Source organism: Euleptes europaea, chromosome 4, assembly GCF_029931775.1.
Source record: "Euleptes europaea isolate rEulEur1 chromosome 4, rEulEur1.hap1, whole genome shotgun sequence".
Lineage (NCBI taxonomy): Eukaryota > Metazoa > Chordata > Lepidosauria > Squamata > Sphaerodactylidae > Euleptes > Euleptes europaea.
Window position 1 is genome coordinate 79,211,908 of NC_079315.1, and position 15,786 is coordinate 79,227,693.

The 15,786-nt window shown below is 41.8% G+C and overlaps 1 protein-coding gene and 1 non-coding gene across 2 annotated transcripts in view; both read left to right on the forward strand.

Moving 5' to 3' along the window:
* The window catches only part of SKIC3 (SKI3 subunit of superkiller complex), a 58,558-nt gene that overhangs the window by 40,196 nt on the left and 2,576 nt on the right, over nt 1-15,786 (forward strand). Inside the window, exons 30-38 of the mRNA XM_056848651.1 lie at nt 833-1,054; nt 3,064-3,136; nt 4,759-4,812; nt 4,916-5,027; nt 7,512-7,640; nt 8,470-8,591; nt 9,647-9,805; nt 14,418-14,570; nt 15,482-15,612. Coding sequence (XP_056704629.1) covers nt 833-1,054; nt 3,064-3,136; nt 4,759-4,812; nt 4,916-5,027; nt 7,512-7,640; nt 8,470-8,591; nt 9,647-9,805; nt 14,418-14,570; nt 15,482-15,612 — 1,155 coding nt within the window. The remainder of the gene's footprint in view (nt 1-832; nt 1,055-3,063; nt 3,137-4,758; nt 4,813-4,915; nt 5,028-7,511; nt 7,641-8,469; nt 8,592-9,646; nt 9,806-14,417; nt 14,571-15,481; nt 15,613-15,786) is intronic.
* Nucleotides 8,048-8,122, forward strand: TRNAI-GAU (transfer RNA isoleucine (anticodon GAU)). Its single transcript has one exon. It is a non-coding gene; the product is annotated as a tRNA-Ile (tRNA).

Here is a 15,786-nt window from a genome sequence, read left to right on the forward strand (position 1 = left end):
TTATGGAAATGTGGGCTATTCTAAAAGCTGAGTAATATATTGCTTCAGCTGACAGGAAAAAAGGTTTCATTTTCGTCTAATATTAAAATAATTAAGCCACCTCCTTAGCTAGAGGTGAGGAAATGGCCCAGAGTCGATACTGTTTGTTGTATGAGTTCCTTCTTTATATCTAATATATATCTACCGGTAATATTGTGGAGGTTAACCGGCAGCATTTTGGTGAACCACAGGGAAATATCCTAGATAATATAATTATTGCTGTTTTTCCAGCTATAAAGTGAATGTGGAGATTTGATAAATGGATCCCAAAGTGAATCTAGTGGCCGGTCCAGAAATTTCTCTCTTTCTGGAGATGGCCAGATGGCTTTATTCAGTTGAGGGAGAATAGATAGGTTTCTAGCCAGATAAAGTCGTTTTCTACTACCCTGTTCTCATTGTGTAAGGGGAGGCTTCCTTGAAGTGAAGAACTTGGGAACTATTTCCATGTACTGACCAGTAGCAGATAAAATAAATGGAATTGTTAAGGGGGAAGATCCTACTACATTTCAGTATTGTAATGTTTATATTCCAGGGCCCTCATCCTTCAAGTGTATCTCTCAGTTTAGGGTATGATGGGAGCTGCTGTTCATCTTCATGGGGGAAGGGGGGCGTTAGTTCCCTATTGGAGATGGAACGTGTGTAGGCCATGATGTGGTGGTCTGAAGAAGTGCAACTGTCCGAGAAGCATAAATAAGTCTTTGGATTGCAGAACTGCGGCATGTTGTAAACGCTCTGCCAAGTAAATAACAGATACTTCAAAGTATACTTTAAGATAATGGTGTTGCACTTACAGTTCTTTATTACAGGAACCTAATCTGGAAAGTCTGCAAGCTCTGTGCACTTTAGGGCTCATGAAGCAGGATGCTACACTTGCAACAGCAGCACTTAAAGAATTACTAAAGCACCGAGAAAGGAAAGATGATGCTTATGAGAAGTGCCTTCTTACATCTGCTGTCTATGCATTGCAAGGAAGAAACCTGGCAGCCCAGAGACAAGTTTCCAAAGCTGTCCACAGGTACATAATCTGTGGTTTTTATAATGAATGGTCTTTGTTGCATTTGTATATTAGGAGTCCTAAAAGTAAATCACAGTGGTGATTTGGCATTACAATAGCCCGGTGAGGCTAAGAGATTACTTGCCCGTTGCCACAGTTGAGTCGATCTGAGAGTTGGATCTTTGCACAGCTCTTTGTATGGACTATATTTAAAAGTGAAGCTTTTTCTTCTGGATGTGGGGAGGGGCCGTTGCTCAGTGGTAGAGCATCTGCTTGGCACGCAGAAGGTCCCAGGTTCAATCCCCGGCACCTCCAGTTAAAGGGACTAGGCAAGTAGGTGATGTGAAAGACCTCTGCCTGAGACCCTGCCAGTCTGAGTAGACAATACTGACTTTGATGGACCAAGGGACTGATTTAGTATATGGCAACCTCATGTGTTCATGTGTACAGATGTCACTGCTGTTCCCCTTCCTTAGTAAAAGTATCCGAGGTTTTTTACAAAGTCTAGCAGACTGGGGCAAGCGAACATTTCCTACTTAATATGAATGAACTTCAGAGGTACCAGATATCTGTGAAATGAATTAATTACTTTACAAATGGGTTTTCAAAAACATTCTTAGGTCGGCTGTTGTCCTCCATAACTCACTGCCAAGGTTGTGGAAAAGGCCTGAAACTTCAGTTATTGGGTACCATATATGCTTATTGTTAGGACAATTGTATTAATCTCTGGTCCCCAAACGGGACTTAGGTTTTTCTATAAATATCAAATATTGCTTCTGTGTAAATAAGCGAAATAGAAAATCAACATTGTGTGGAACACAATGTTATTCGAGTTGCTTGGGATTATTTAACAGGTTTTCATATTGTGACATGGAAATTCATTTTCTATACTGCAGCAGCTTCTCTATACTGTTCCTTGAAGTGGCAACTAATTTAATCATCTTGGGAAACTTATTGCTTTACTTATATTCTTTTAACTTTGTTGATAGCACTAAATAGAGTGGCATTGAAACCTTCAGTTCAAAGTAGTAAAAAAGAGCAAGAGTCCAGTAGCACCTTAAAGACTGACAAAATTTCTGGCAGGGTATGAGCTTAAGTTCAAAGTATTGTTCTTGATTGTTTTCCATTTTACGATCTATCACCTTGTGTTATCAGATAGCGTTAAATTCCATGATGCTGCAATTTGCCAGGGAAATGTTTTATTGATTTTTAAGTTATTATTCCCATCTTTGAAGACTTGCTTTCTCAGTGTGAGGTCTTTGTGGTCTCTTTGCAATTTCCCATAAGGGGTCTGTGCTGGTGCAGAAGATAATTCCTGAAAGTTCCAGAGCTCTAGCCAAATGGTGTTCAGATCCCCCCTCCCTGAGAGATAGTACTGCCCCTCTGAGGGGCAAACTCGGTTCTCTTCTGACCACTGCACAAAAAGCAGTTCTGTGACTGTTCTTCAGAGAAGTTTGTTAGGTTTGTCTTGAGCTTTTAGAATTTCTGTTTCTCTGTCTTAGACTTCATCCTTTTTCCTGTCCTAAAAACAGGCAAGTGTAGTTGCCCCACCCCTTTCTCTACCCTTGGAAGGATTATGGACAAGCAGCCTATCTTTTAAAAATGCTACAACTGCAGAGGGAAGCCGTCAGTCTCTAAAGGGCACAAGCTCTGCTGTGTTCAGGAGAAATCCATCAATTTGACGTCTGCTCTCTTTGCACCAAATCCACTAGGCAGTTTCAGAATATGAATCAGAGTCCCCAAAAGTTCGCTTGCTACTATGTGATGTTTTGGTTGATCTTAAAAAGGTACTACTCTTCCACAGTTTCCGAGATTTAAACTATTTAATTGTACCATAAACTGCTCTAAGACCAGTTGTTACAGCTGAGCATGCCCTCAGTTAGTAAATCACTAGGTATGAAAAATGTTCTGTTGTATTTTAAAAGAACTGTCAAGGTCAGTTAGAAGGTGTTAGCCTAGAAATTTCAGTCCATATGAAGGCCCGACTATAGAAAATGTTTCCTTCAGTATAGCTATGTTCTCTCCTCCAGTAACCCAGATGATCCTGGCCTGTGGTCCCTTCTGTCTCGACTGGTACCTCGGTATACGCCAAAAAATGCAAAGGTGAATATGGAAAGAATAAAATGTAATATATTCATTAACTATTATTTTAGTGTGGAGCATGAAACTAAAATGAGTTTTCTGAAATCAGTTGCTATTAGCATTATGTGTACCAGTGTTAGTTGTTGTGGCAAGCAGCCTTCGAAACAACCTGCTAATCGAATGGGCATAAATGTTATCCCTTCAGTTTCCAGGAAATAAATGTCCCGTAGCGTGAAATAACAAATAATGGCCCTGACTCCGTGTATAGATAGGCATCTGAAACAGCTTAGCAACTACTTGGGAGTTCCACATTATATTCTGTTCTGCCCTTTTTACATACAGCCCAGAAATAAATTTCTTGCTGAGATCTTAATAGATCATCTTTTGTGGAAGAGAAAATAATTTTTCTTCCCTCTGACTTGGACCAGTGTGTCTCTTACAGAATGGCACAGTTTGGTAGCCAATAAAATACGGGCTAGAACTGTGCATAGAGGCTGAAAAACTGTATTTGTATGTAGAGAAGGCACTTACGTGTTTTCAATGTGGTTTTATGTGCTTTTAGCTTTATAGTGTTATTGATTGCCTCTTAAAGCTTCCCTGATCTCCCCCATTTCCCCTGCTTCGAAGTGTTCCTAGTGTAGAGCGTGCACACCAGTCCTAGTTCAGCAACTGAGGCTACACATTCCCTAGAAATGGGACCCTTCACTGGGAATGGCAGGTTTGGTAATTTAGGCCAGGTTTAGATTGAAGAATTGAAGCTTCTGTAATGTACTTGAGGATAAGGCTTTTCAGTGTGGATGACCATGGCTATCGAACTGATCACCACCACTCTGCAAGCATTGCTTAGATGGCAGTGCTTGGGCGTGAGCTGATTATATCACAGTCAGGTTGACCACACCCGCCTCAGCATCTTTGATCCCCGCATTCAATGAGGAGGCATACGTTACATTGAAGAACTGCCACTGCTGCAGCGAACCCACATGGAAGAATTTCCGGTCTCTGTTTGCAGCTGCAATAGTAACTCCCACTGAACATTTCTGTTAAATGTGTGAGTTGCCTTTCTGACAAAGGTATAGAGTGGTCAAACCGAACCAGTGACATAATAGTTCACTGTTTTCGCAAGATACTTAAATACACAAACTAAGTTAACATTTTCATATCCACGGAACCAGAAGACAGAGATAGGTATTTCCCACTTCCCGTGTATCACTATGCTCTGAGAACATATAAAGAGCTGAGCTGGTTCTCAGACCAACGGTCCATCTACTCTGGCATCTTGTTTCATACAGCGGCCAACCAGATATCCCCAGGAAGCCTGGAGGCAGGGCCAATGCTCCCCGCTGCCCCCCATCGCTGGAATTGAGAGGGCAAATGCCTCTAAATGTGGAGATTCTATTAAGCTAATTAAACTAGTGGCTGTCACCCCATCCTGTGGTTGCAGGTTCCACAAGCCAATCACTCTTTCCGTGAAGAAGTATTTCCTTTTGTCTGTCCTGAATCTACTGCTCATCGGTTTCATTGGGTGCCCACAAATTCTATTATGGCAGACGAAGAAAAAAATCTGCCTTAACTATCATTTCCCCCTTAGTCATCTTTTCTTTCTGCACTAAAATTTTTAACCTAATCTGTATTTTATCTTGCAGGGTGGGGCTGTGGCAGGAACTATTGCTCACATACTTGGTTTAAACCATGGAAAGGTTAGTATTGCCCCTCTCAAAAAGACATGGTGGATTTAAAAGGATAATTTTAATTAGAAAAGAATATATTAAAGTACCTGTATTTTATTTTTCCCATGTTTAGAAAGCCTTGCTGAATACAGCAGTTAATCAGTTGGCATTAGGCTATCACACAGCTGAAGATGAAAAGAACAATGCACTGAAGAATATCCAAAAGGCAGCACATCTTTCTCCTGGTGACTTTTTATTATCATTATTATCATTATTATTTCTGAATTAAGAATTGTTTGTATTAAACCCTTAATTTTAAGCAGAATTCAAGGACACAGCTAGCATAATATATTAGTTTTACCAAAGACAGACTGGATATCCTGGGCTGGAACATTTATTATGATGTGTAGAGAAATAAATTTACAGGCAGTCATCCCCTCTTGGTAAGCAAAGTCAATAGAAATTTTCCTAATAACATCCTCAGTTGCAGCTGTTAGAAAATATAAGCAATTCACACATCTACCTCCATTTTCTCTGTGTGCCAAATGAGAATTGTAAAAGGGTCATTGAACTTCTTAAGCAGTGCTTTCAGTATCTGGAAATACTTCCTGTAAACATTTAACTTTGCAAAAAAGCTATTGGTTAGAATGTAATTTATTAAACATAGATGATAAGTCTGTGTTTACGAACTTCAGCTTGCACCTCCCCTAAGCTATATTTTTGGGTGTTTCCTTAAACTCAGAGTTAGATGGGGAAAGGGAACCAGCCCTGAAGCTGAAGCCACAGCAGTTTGGCAGAGAGTAGGCAGGTTGCAGACAAAGTGCTAGGAAAGTCTCTTAGCTTGCTCAGGAAGCAGGCACGAGAGAATGAAGAAGCCTTTTTGTAGCCTGTTAGAAAAGGGGGATGTCATAGATATAGGAGCAGATCATGGAAAAACGTAATCTTACCCCGTGCCTCTCTCGATTGAGGGGTCCAGTAGGAAGGGCTAGATCCTCCCCTTGAGTGAGACTGAAATAGATATTGGATGTAAGTATGAGAGTGGGATTGGCTTGGGTAGGTGAGGCAAAGTGTGTTGGGGGGGGGATTGAAGCACCTGTACAACAAATTTTGGACCAAAAGTTTCATGTCCTCAAGGGTAATGGAGAAAAGGGCTTGCAGTTTAGGTATTCATTTATTCTGTCATTTCTTAATGGAAACTGACATACCGTATATACCCGTGTATAAGCCGACCCGCGTATAAGCCGAGGTGCCTAATTTCACCCCAAAAATGGGGAAAAATTAGGCACCCGCGTATAAGCCGAGGGTCGGCTTATAACCCCTCCCCCCCCCGCAGACTTACCTGACGGGCTCCCGGGAGCAAGCGGTGCGGCCCTGGTGGCGGCGGTGGTGCACCCGGCAGGGGCTGGGGCAGCCTTCCTGCAGTTGCAGGAGGCTGCTCCCGGCCCCAGGAAGCGGCTGCGCGGCTGGGTGGGGGCCGGGCAGCCTCTGCGCAGCCGCAGGAGGCCGCCCCAGGAAGCGGCGGCGCGGCCGGGCGGGGGCCGGGGCAGCCTCTGCGCAGCCGCAGGAGGCCGGCCCAGGCCCCAGGAAGCGGCGGCGCGGCCGGGCGGGAGCCGGGGCAGCCTCCGCGCAGCTGCAGGAGGCCGCTCCCAGCGGCAGGAAACGACGCGGGCCCAGCGGCGGCGGCGGTAAGTTCCCTCCTCCCTCCTCCCTCCCTCCTCCTCCCTCCCTCCCCCCTCTACCATATTGACCCACGTATAAGCCGAGGCCGGCTTTTTCAGCCCTTTTTTTGGGCTGAAAAACTCGGCTTATACGCGAGTATATACGGTAAGCCTTTGGTGTAAAAATTGAAGTCTAAATGCTGAGTGATGCTCATACCTTGCTCTTCAGTACTGCATTTTATATTACTGTTGAAATGCTGACCCTTGAATACTGAGGTAGAATGTTTATGAGTAACTCTGTTCTTAACATCGAAAGAATAGCCCTGGTTATGAGACTCTGAAATTTCTTACGTCCTTTTGTGAATCCCTGTAGGGATGATGTGAAACAGTCCTACGAATGCTAAGCTTTCAGGCTGTGCATGTATCCAGTTCCTGTATTCAGAATCACTGCAGTGCTTATTCTCCTACTGAATTGGTTCTATAATGTGGTTCTTTAAGGAATTAACATTTTACCATGTGAGTTTTCAAGGGTCTGGAAGACCAGCCAGAAGTCTGGAAGACCAGCCAGAAGTTGGTACATCAAATTATCTAACTTGATAAGACTGTAAAACTGATACAAATTACAAAAATTGTAATTTGTAAACTCTGATATTAATAACATATAAAATATTAATGCATAACACAAAGGTAGGCTTACCATCTTAAAATTACTGAAAGTATAAAAGAATTAAACAGTTTTTTCCACCCTGTTTTTGCGTATTTTAATTGTGATGGCGCAAAATTTGGCAGTGGGGAGTGAAAAATGAAGAGTCTCCCCCATCAGAAGCTTCTTAGACAGGAACAACAGACTTATCTGGGAATCCGCTTATCAGGGGAGCAATAAGTCTAATATGAGCCCAGTGGTAAAATGGACAGCTGAACAATACATGACAAGGGTCTGGAATACACAACCATTCAGGGAGTCTTTCCATTTTATTAAGCTTTATGGACTAATCACCATGCAGTGTTGGCAATATTCATTTGTGTAGCTGATGTACCTGGGAAAAGGCAACTGCTTCATATTTCTTTCAGATGATCCTGCTGCTTGGGCAGTGCTTCTGGCTGCCTGTTATGCTGAAAATACAATTGTATGTCTGAATAATACACATCCCAAGAGGACAAATCTGGAAAAGATGTTTGTAGCGACAATTTCAGCTAAAAGTAAGGTTTTGGGGGGTTATATATGTTTGGGGGATGTTTGTGTTTTGTTTTGTTTTTGTTTGGGTTTTTTGTTTGGGTTTTTTAGAATTTAGATTGGTTGGTTTTTTTTTTTTTTACAAATATCTGACTTTGTGGAAAACTTTAGATTTCCTTTTGGTGCCTTAACCATGATTCTCATTTGAAATTATTACTGAGAATGACAATACATGTGGTGCATCATAGACTAAAAATGTTTTCAATAAATACGGGGAAATTTCTTACGTCCGCTGTCAAATCTCCAAGAGACATGGTTGAACAGATTTTAACAAATGCAGGTTTTATTCCTCTTTGCTTACCTGCATTGCTTGTTGCAGCAGAATGCAGAAGCTAGTTTGTGGTCCATGAGGGGCTTGGGTCGCTTGTGGGGAGGGGCTGTTGTGGCTCAGTGGTAGAGCGTCTGCTTGATATGCAGAAGGTCCCAGGTTCAATCCCTGGCATCTCCAGTTAAAGGAACTAGGCAAGTAGGTGATGTGAAAGACCTCTGCCTGAGGCCCAGGAGAGCCGCTGCTGGTCTGAGTAGACAATACTGACTTTGATGGACCAAGGGTCTGATTCACTATAAGGCAGCCTCATGTGTTCATGTGACTGGAGAGATCATGACTGTCATCTGCCCCTGAGGCCCAGCACTGCTGTCAAGAGGCTAAAGAGTGAATATTTGAAATGCATTTTTATAAGACCTCAAAGATTGCTGTAATCTGTCATCTCTGTCTTCCTTCCAGTCTAGGCTTTGAGATCTGTACGGGAACTAGTTCTTCAATTTGAGTGATCATGCATTTTGCATCTTTTCCAGCTAAAGGAAAGAATTTTCCAGCTTCCCATGCACGGTCGCTTGAAGAATGGTCCCTTTTCCAGGCTATTACTGGCTTAAATGAGTCTGGGAGAACCTCGGAAGCTGAGGCCCTGTGTACAAAGGTATGGTCTCAGGCAGGAAACAATAGAGAGATGAGTTGTATGTGTTTGAATTTAGTACCCCTCACTCTATTAGAAAGGATGATCTGCATTAAAATTACCGCAGTGGCTAACTTTGCTGCCCACCATCTCTGTTGTCTTCGTGAGCCAAAAGATGTGCATTGGAAGCAGCCTGTTACTTCCAATGGAATGTTATAAGCTCACAGAAAGAAGCGTGAGCAGCATTTTGGAAAGTACAGGTCTTTTTTCCCTTCTCCAAACACTCCCCAAATCAGGCCAGTTATGCTACACGAACTGGAACCGCTTGTCACACATCATCCCCATCAGATTTGTGGAGATATGAATCATAGATCATCATGAGCTGAGGCCCCTGGCACATATGAGTCACTGGGATTGGGTATGCTATGTGGATGTGATTTAGATTTTGCCTGGGAAGGGTTTTAAATTTGTATTTCTAGAGCAATTGCGTGTATCTGTTTTCCCCTCATTTGTACGTATATGTTTTATTGATCTTTGGGTATGATGTCAGAATTCAAGAGACTTCCAGAAAGAATAAAACTTTTGCCTTTAGATTTCTGACTTGTTGTTCTTTGCCCAAGTTTAAGTTCAAAAAATCAGGTAGGCCAAAAAAGACCAAGGAAATGCACATGATGTGCCTCGAATTATCACAAGTATTGAGATATTTTAATTCACTTAGTTACTAAAGGGGTACTGATCTTTAATGTATAGACCTAATGATACTTGAGAGCAAATGTGCCAAGCTCTTCTGAAAAGCATGTCATGAGCGTGGTTGTGGTTTGGACCGTTGTCAATGACGTTACCTTTGGGTCAAAATGAGATTCTCCTGAGGATTGTTTGCAAATTTTCTGTCAAAATGAGTGACTGTCCAGTGCCTGGTGCTCTGGCCAAATAAAGAGTGTGCTGACCCTGGTTCCTCACTCATCCAACACCTTTTGTGATCGTCAAGAACACCCAGATCCTAGTAGTCTCACAAGTTTACATGAAGGCACTCTTTCCAATTATTTCTTATGCTAAACTTTTTTTTTTTTTGCCTCTAGGGGTTAAAACTTTTCCCTGAGCAACCAACTTTGTACTTGCTTTTAAGGCAAGTTCAGTGCAAACCACTTCTGCAGTCTCACAAAGAGCTTCCTGATGCCATCTTGGAAGAGCTTCGAAAGGCAGTGATGTCCAACTCCACTTCAGTTACAGCTTGGCATGTAAGTATGGGTATTGTTTACTCGTGGTTCTGAATATCTGTTCCTCGTATCATGTAATAATAGCAGCTAGTAATCTGGGAGTTGAGAACTAATACTAACATAACCTGGAACTAAGTTCAGCTGAAATCACTGATCAGTTATGCGGAAGGTAGGCAGTACAGTTCTTCCAAATCTTAATACTCCCCCTGGTGTGATTTTTTTCTTTCTTTTATAAGGACAGGTGTAAAGTTATAAAACTGTTAAAGGTGGAAGAGGTTTGGCTACCATCTAGTGTCATTGGGGATACTCCACATTATAATCTTCCCCTGTGCAACCCTCTAGCCTTCTCCCCCTCACCATACCACCATCAGAACATTAGGGATAGGCTAGGTGAGAAAACTATCTAAATGAAAACAAGTCCTCCATATTGCAGTTGGTCGCAAGGAGAGCATAGTGAACAAAATGCATAGCATCTGAAGTGCAAACCAGGGAGGAAAAAGTTACTAAAAATTCTAGATGGCCAAGGAAGAAGGTAAGTTGCATAATGCCAGTGTGCACTGCATTTTTATAGTTGGGTCTAGTAATGAAATGAAGCGAATAAGGTAATGTACCATAAAATGACTTGAACACAAACAGGCAACTCTCTGAAATAGGTATAAGCATCTCTGCTGACTTTATTTTTCTGTATCATTGGCTGTTCCTACAGCTATGACTACTTGAGGTTTGAGGTCTCTGGTCCATTAATGCTTGCTTTCTCTTTTGTGATGCTATGTAAACAGCATCAATTCAATTTAAGCACTAGCTTCTTGAGTATGGTGTTGTGCATTAATATTTTATTTGTTATGTTTTATTACTTCTTCCTATGGGCTGAAAGCAGCACACATGGGGATGGATCCTGCAGTCTTTCCCACATTCCTTTTCCCTCATCAGACCTTTCTGACCTCAGGAAATCTTATTCCCGGGGCTGTAAATCCCAGCATAGTCTAATCGCCACATGGGTGGGGAGTCTGCAGTGAGGAGGGAGAAGGTGTGGAAATTGCTCTTCCTGTTTCACCCATCATTAGAGTTTTTATATATATACATACACATATACATAATCATATTACTATTAGTATCAGTATTAGAGAGTCAGCATGATATAGTGGTTAAAAACAGTGGTTTGGAGCAGTGGAGTCTGATCTGGAGAACCGGGTTTGATTCCCCAGTTGTCCACATGAGCAGTGGATGCTAATCTGGTGAACTGGATTTGTTTTCCTCACTCCTACAGATGAAGCCAACTGGCTGACCTTGGGCTAGTCACACTCTCTCAGCCCCACCTACCTCACAGGGTTTCTGTTGTGGGGAGGGGAAGGAAAGGTAGAGAAAGTCGGCATATAAAAACCAATTCTTCTTCTCCTTCTCCTCATTCAAAATACAACTCTTGTTCTCCTCCTTCTTCTCCTCATTCAAAATACATTCCAGTCCTCATTTATTATTTATTCTGAGACATAGATCACTATTTCCAATTTAGACATGAGGAGCTAAAAGACACTTTTGTCCAAGGCTACCAAAGGAGAGACTCATGTCTGAGCAGCATTTTCAAGTTTCCAAACCAACTCTTCTTATCCACAGCTGCATACTGGGAAAGTGCAAGCGTATACTCTCGCACCTGCATGCTTCATATACGTACTTTGCAGGTGGAGTCAGTCTTTCTGCCTGCAAACATCATGCCACTTAAGTCAGTGCAGGTTGATATGGCTGCCAGGAGGTGAATATAGATGTAAATAACGAATCTTGCCTCAGCACATCAGTTCTTGGTGTCTCTTCGAATTGACCCTTAGAATCTTGCATACTCTTTTTGATGTGTTCTTGAGCACCTGAATGCGCTGGATAATTTGCCCAGGGAATGTGGCTTTTTCACTTCAGTACTTTAAAGCAGAAACGTTGTAAACATCAAAGGCCCAAGACTAGAAGGGCAAAAAATACCCAGTCCCTGAGCCATTGCTTCATTGTTTCAAGCTAACAAGAGCTTTAGAGCATGAATCTCTACCTTCTGTAGCATTTAAAGATTTCAATGCGTTCATCTTTTTTTTTCCCTTACTGCAAATCTTCCAGTTCTGTTACTAGTGAATTGTACCACTAACTGAGCCATAAAAGGAGAGTGAACCTGCTCAGAAAAGAGCTGTATACTGAACCATTGCAGGACAAAATTCCACTGTTCCTGCTTAATCATTGATAGGCGGTCATATTACATAACAGAACTTTGCTTAACAAATTTGATGTGATAGATGTAGGCACATCTAGTGCATCTGGCCTAACCTTACTAGCTCTGTGCCGGTTTCTTTCTTTTTATTCCTCTGATGTGGAATAAAGTTTAGCTATTCAGTCCCTTGTTAACATCTTTATAAGCTGGGAGGAAAACCAAGTCTACTGTGCTGTGGGTACCAGCAAGACAATGGAAAATACTGGTCCATATACAGTAGTAGGAATTGAAAGACGTCTGTCCTTATACAGGAGGACTTGTGTCCAACAAACTGAACAGCAGAAGCACATAGAAGATTTCCCCACCTCCCTTCTTCTGCTGCCGCCCCTTGAGCCCTCTGAAGATCTTCACAAGCGGGATGGGGCGGGCCAAAGTGGGGGTCTGAAGTCAGAGGAGGGAATCGGGAAAACCCTCTCCCCTTTGCCTTTTGCCCAGGGAGGGGCTTTTCTGATGGTGGAAAATGATAGTAGCTTATATGCCCAGGTTTCTTTTGTTTCTGGAGGTGCTGCTTTGAAAAGCACTTTGGTAAACTGCATATTAGGGGCAGCGCAAGCTCAAGTATAATTTGTCACCGTTTACAGCCGACACAGATTTTATTTGTCCCATAATGACAATTTAAGGTGTATGTAAGTTGGACAAGATGGAAAATGGAAAAAGAGTTGAGGACTGGTCTTGAGTAGAGGGCTACAGCCAGGTAGTTGCAGCAGTTCAGGTGAATTTAGGCTAGGGTTGTCTGGGGGGAGGGAAGCAAAAGTGTGTCTTGAGATAAACATTCTTGACAAATAGTGTGGGAATATTCCAGGGATTGAGTGGTGGGTGGGGATTCCAAGCATGATAGAAAGCCTAGTGGCAAAGGGAGCAGACGTAACATAACTTTGTACAGAATGGAAGAAGCGAGGAGAATGTAAATGGAAACAAGGGAGGAGATAGTGCCAAGTCAAACAGATGATGAATTTGAAAAGAGAGATCTAGAAGCTTCCAGTTGAGTGGAAGGGTAGCTATTGTGAAGACACAAAGTAGAGGTTAAATGAGTGCATTTGTAGCAGCAAGACTAAGATTAATTCAGATCTTCGTTTAGCTGCTCACCCAGTTGCCTGTGGTGAATTAAAATTGAATCCAAGCCACTGCCTGAGGAGAAATGGAGCTGCCACAGTTCCAGGCAACTGCTCTGCCTTGAAGTAAGCTGTCCTGTCAGGAACTAGTATACATGGCTCTTTAAGCATAGATGGGTGAGAATCCTGCACACCACCTCCATAGTGCAACCACATAAAACACCAAACAGCTGTATAGTTAATTTCATGAGCAATTGTATCTTTGTTTCCTTCAGACATAGAGCCCCTTAGCTGCCAAGGGCTTCTCTGTCCAAGACTGAAATTATGTTGAGGCTTGGCAAGGTCACTTCGATGCTGCTCAGTACTTGATGGGCTGTGTGTGGAAGAGGGAGATTGCCTGGAGGTAGCAGGGGCATGATGGGAAGAGCAGAGGAGCCTACTCAAGCAGTGTTGGTGGGAAGTGACTTAAGTAGTCACTTTCCAAAGCTGGGTGACTTATCCAGAGGCCAGAATGAAATTATAGTAGTTTAAATGAGAGATGCGCAGAGGAAGGAGAAAAAAAGTTATAAGAAGGATAAAGAAGTTACAAAACAGCGGTTATACAGCAGTTATAAAGAAGGATAACTCCATGCTGAAAAGGAAGGCGCAGCTGAGTCTGGTGACAAGATTCAAAGGATGCCTTCTGAAGCTGCTGCTGTCCATCAGACAGAAAGAAGTTATGGAGAAGACTGAAAGGAGGGTGATTTAGCTGTTCAGTACCATGATCAGCTCCTGCTGGTATATTTTGAAATGGATGTGGGTCAGTTAGCGGAGTGCCAGTATATCCTATGGCATCATGGTGGGATGAAAATGGTGCAGTCGTCTTTGTGGGTAATTTGTTTTTCTAGTAGTTTTGCTAATCCATTTTGGCTAGCGTCAGCCTGTGTTTGTAAGCCTATACTGGCTTATAGATGTTATCTGCATGAACTCTTCTTGAAGAACGTTTCATGAAGCAGGGTTTCTCACGCTCTTTTATCAGCAGTGGGACTTATTCAGAGGGATGGGGTAGGAGACATCCAGTAACTTTGTTTACTTTTTCAATCTTAGCTTTGGATGCCAATCTAAACTAATTCCTTGCCCTTTCACTAAAATCCAACATGCCCTTGAGGAGACTTCTCTAGAACTAAAGAACAGTGGGACATTTCTGCAGATACTTGCATTTGATGTTTTTGCTTTAAAGTAATCTTAACTGTTAGCTATCTTTACTTTTTAAAATAACATTCCATGTATTTGAGACTAGGAACAGAGTATACAAGACCAATACAGTCAACTTTTGGTTTTGGGTTTTTTTCCTCTTCAGTGGTTGGCACAAGTGTATCAGTCCCAAAGAATGATGGTGGCTGCCGAGATGTGTTACCGAAAAAGTCTGCAGCTGGCATCCCAGCAAGGCATCTGGAGTGGGAAGCTCTCTAGTCTACTAAGGCTTGCTAAACTTGCCCTGGAAGTCTGCATGGTAGGAAAATTTAAATGAACCGATCGCTGTAATCTCAGTTTAAAATGTAGTACAGTGTTTCTCGTTTTATGATTACAAGTTCAATCAAGGAAAATGTCTGCATGAGATGTTTTGCCCATATAAATAGGACAGGGTAATTTACACTAATCAATTTTTATAGCAGATGTGCTTCGAAAATAATTGTATTAGTGAGCTACATAAGCATTACCAACATTTTTCAAACCTCACTTATAAATGTGAAGGAAAAGATAGAAGAAGGATTCTGTTTTATCAAGTTGAGGCAAAGCTTCTGCAAGTAAGAGTTTTTTCTCACTTGTGTCTGAGGTAGACACTGCACAAGTTGTCATTTCAGAGCATTAATTGGACAAACAGATTTTGATCTTCCATTATTCCAACTAACCAAATGTTGCTAAACCCTGTGTAGTCCTGGATTAGTCGCTGATATGCTTATTCGCCATCCCATTGGAACCAAGACAAGTGTATCCAACTGTGTCAATGGATTCCAAAATTGCTTATCGAGCATATTTCATTCATTTAAATATAGTTGGTAAATGAGCTTCAGAATGGTGGATGCAACTAAGGAGTTTGACCTGAAGTCATAATCTTTGCAAATCAAGAGATTCTTCTTGGATTACATAAATTTGCAAAATGCCGTTTCTCCATGAAGTAACATGTCTATTTTTTTAAAAAGGTTCTATAGGAAGCTGAAAATAGAATTAAAAAAATATTCTAGGAAGGTTAATAGCCTTGGATGTTTCATATCCCTTCTGTCAAGAAGTCTAGAAAGCAATTCATTACACAGTAAATTCTAAGTGTTTGTTCAAAATAACAATAGTATGGGTATGCATGGATCATAACTAAACCATTTATGATTATGACATTGTGATCTAAACATTGTTTCTGTGCTGAAGGCTAATATTTCAAATGATCACTGGACATCTTTGATTCAAGAAGCCACAACGGAAGGCTTGAAACTTTCCTTGTGTCCAGTGGGTATCCTTTTACAAGCGCTACTGCAGTACAACCGCAAAATGGGGTCAAGGTACGTTATTCGTCAGCACGTGACCTGAGAATCTATGCATTGATCATAAGAAAATATAATTAATGAAACATACCCTAGAACCATCTAATTCAGAAAAGTTAGTTTACTTATATCCCACCTTTCTCTTCGAAAAGAATACCCAAGCCATCTAACAAGCATGACACCTCTCAATAA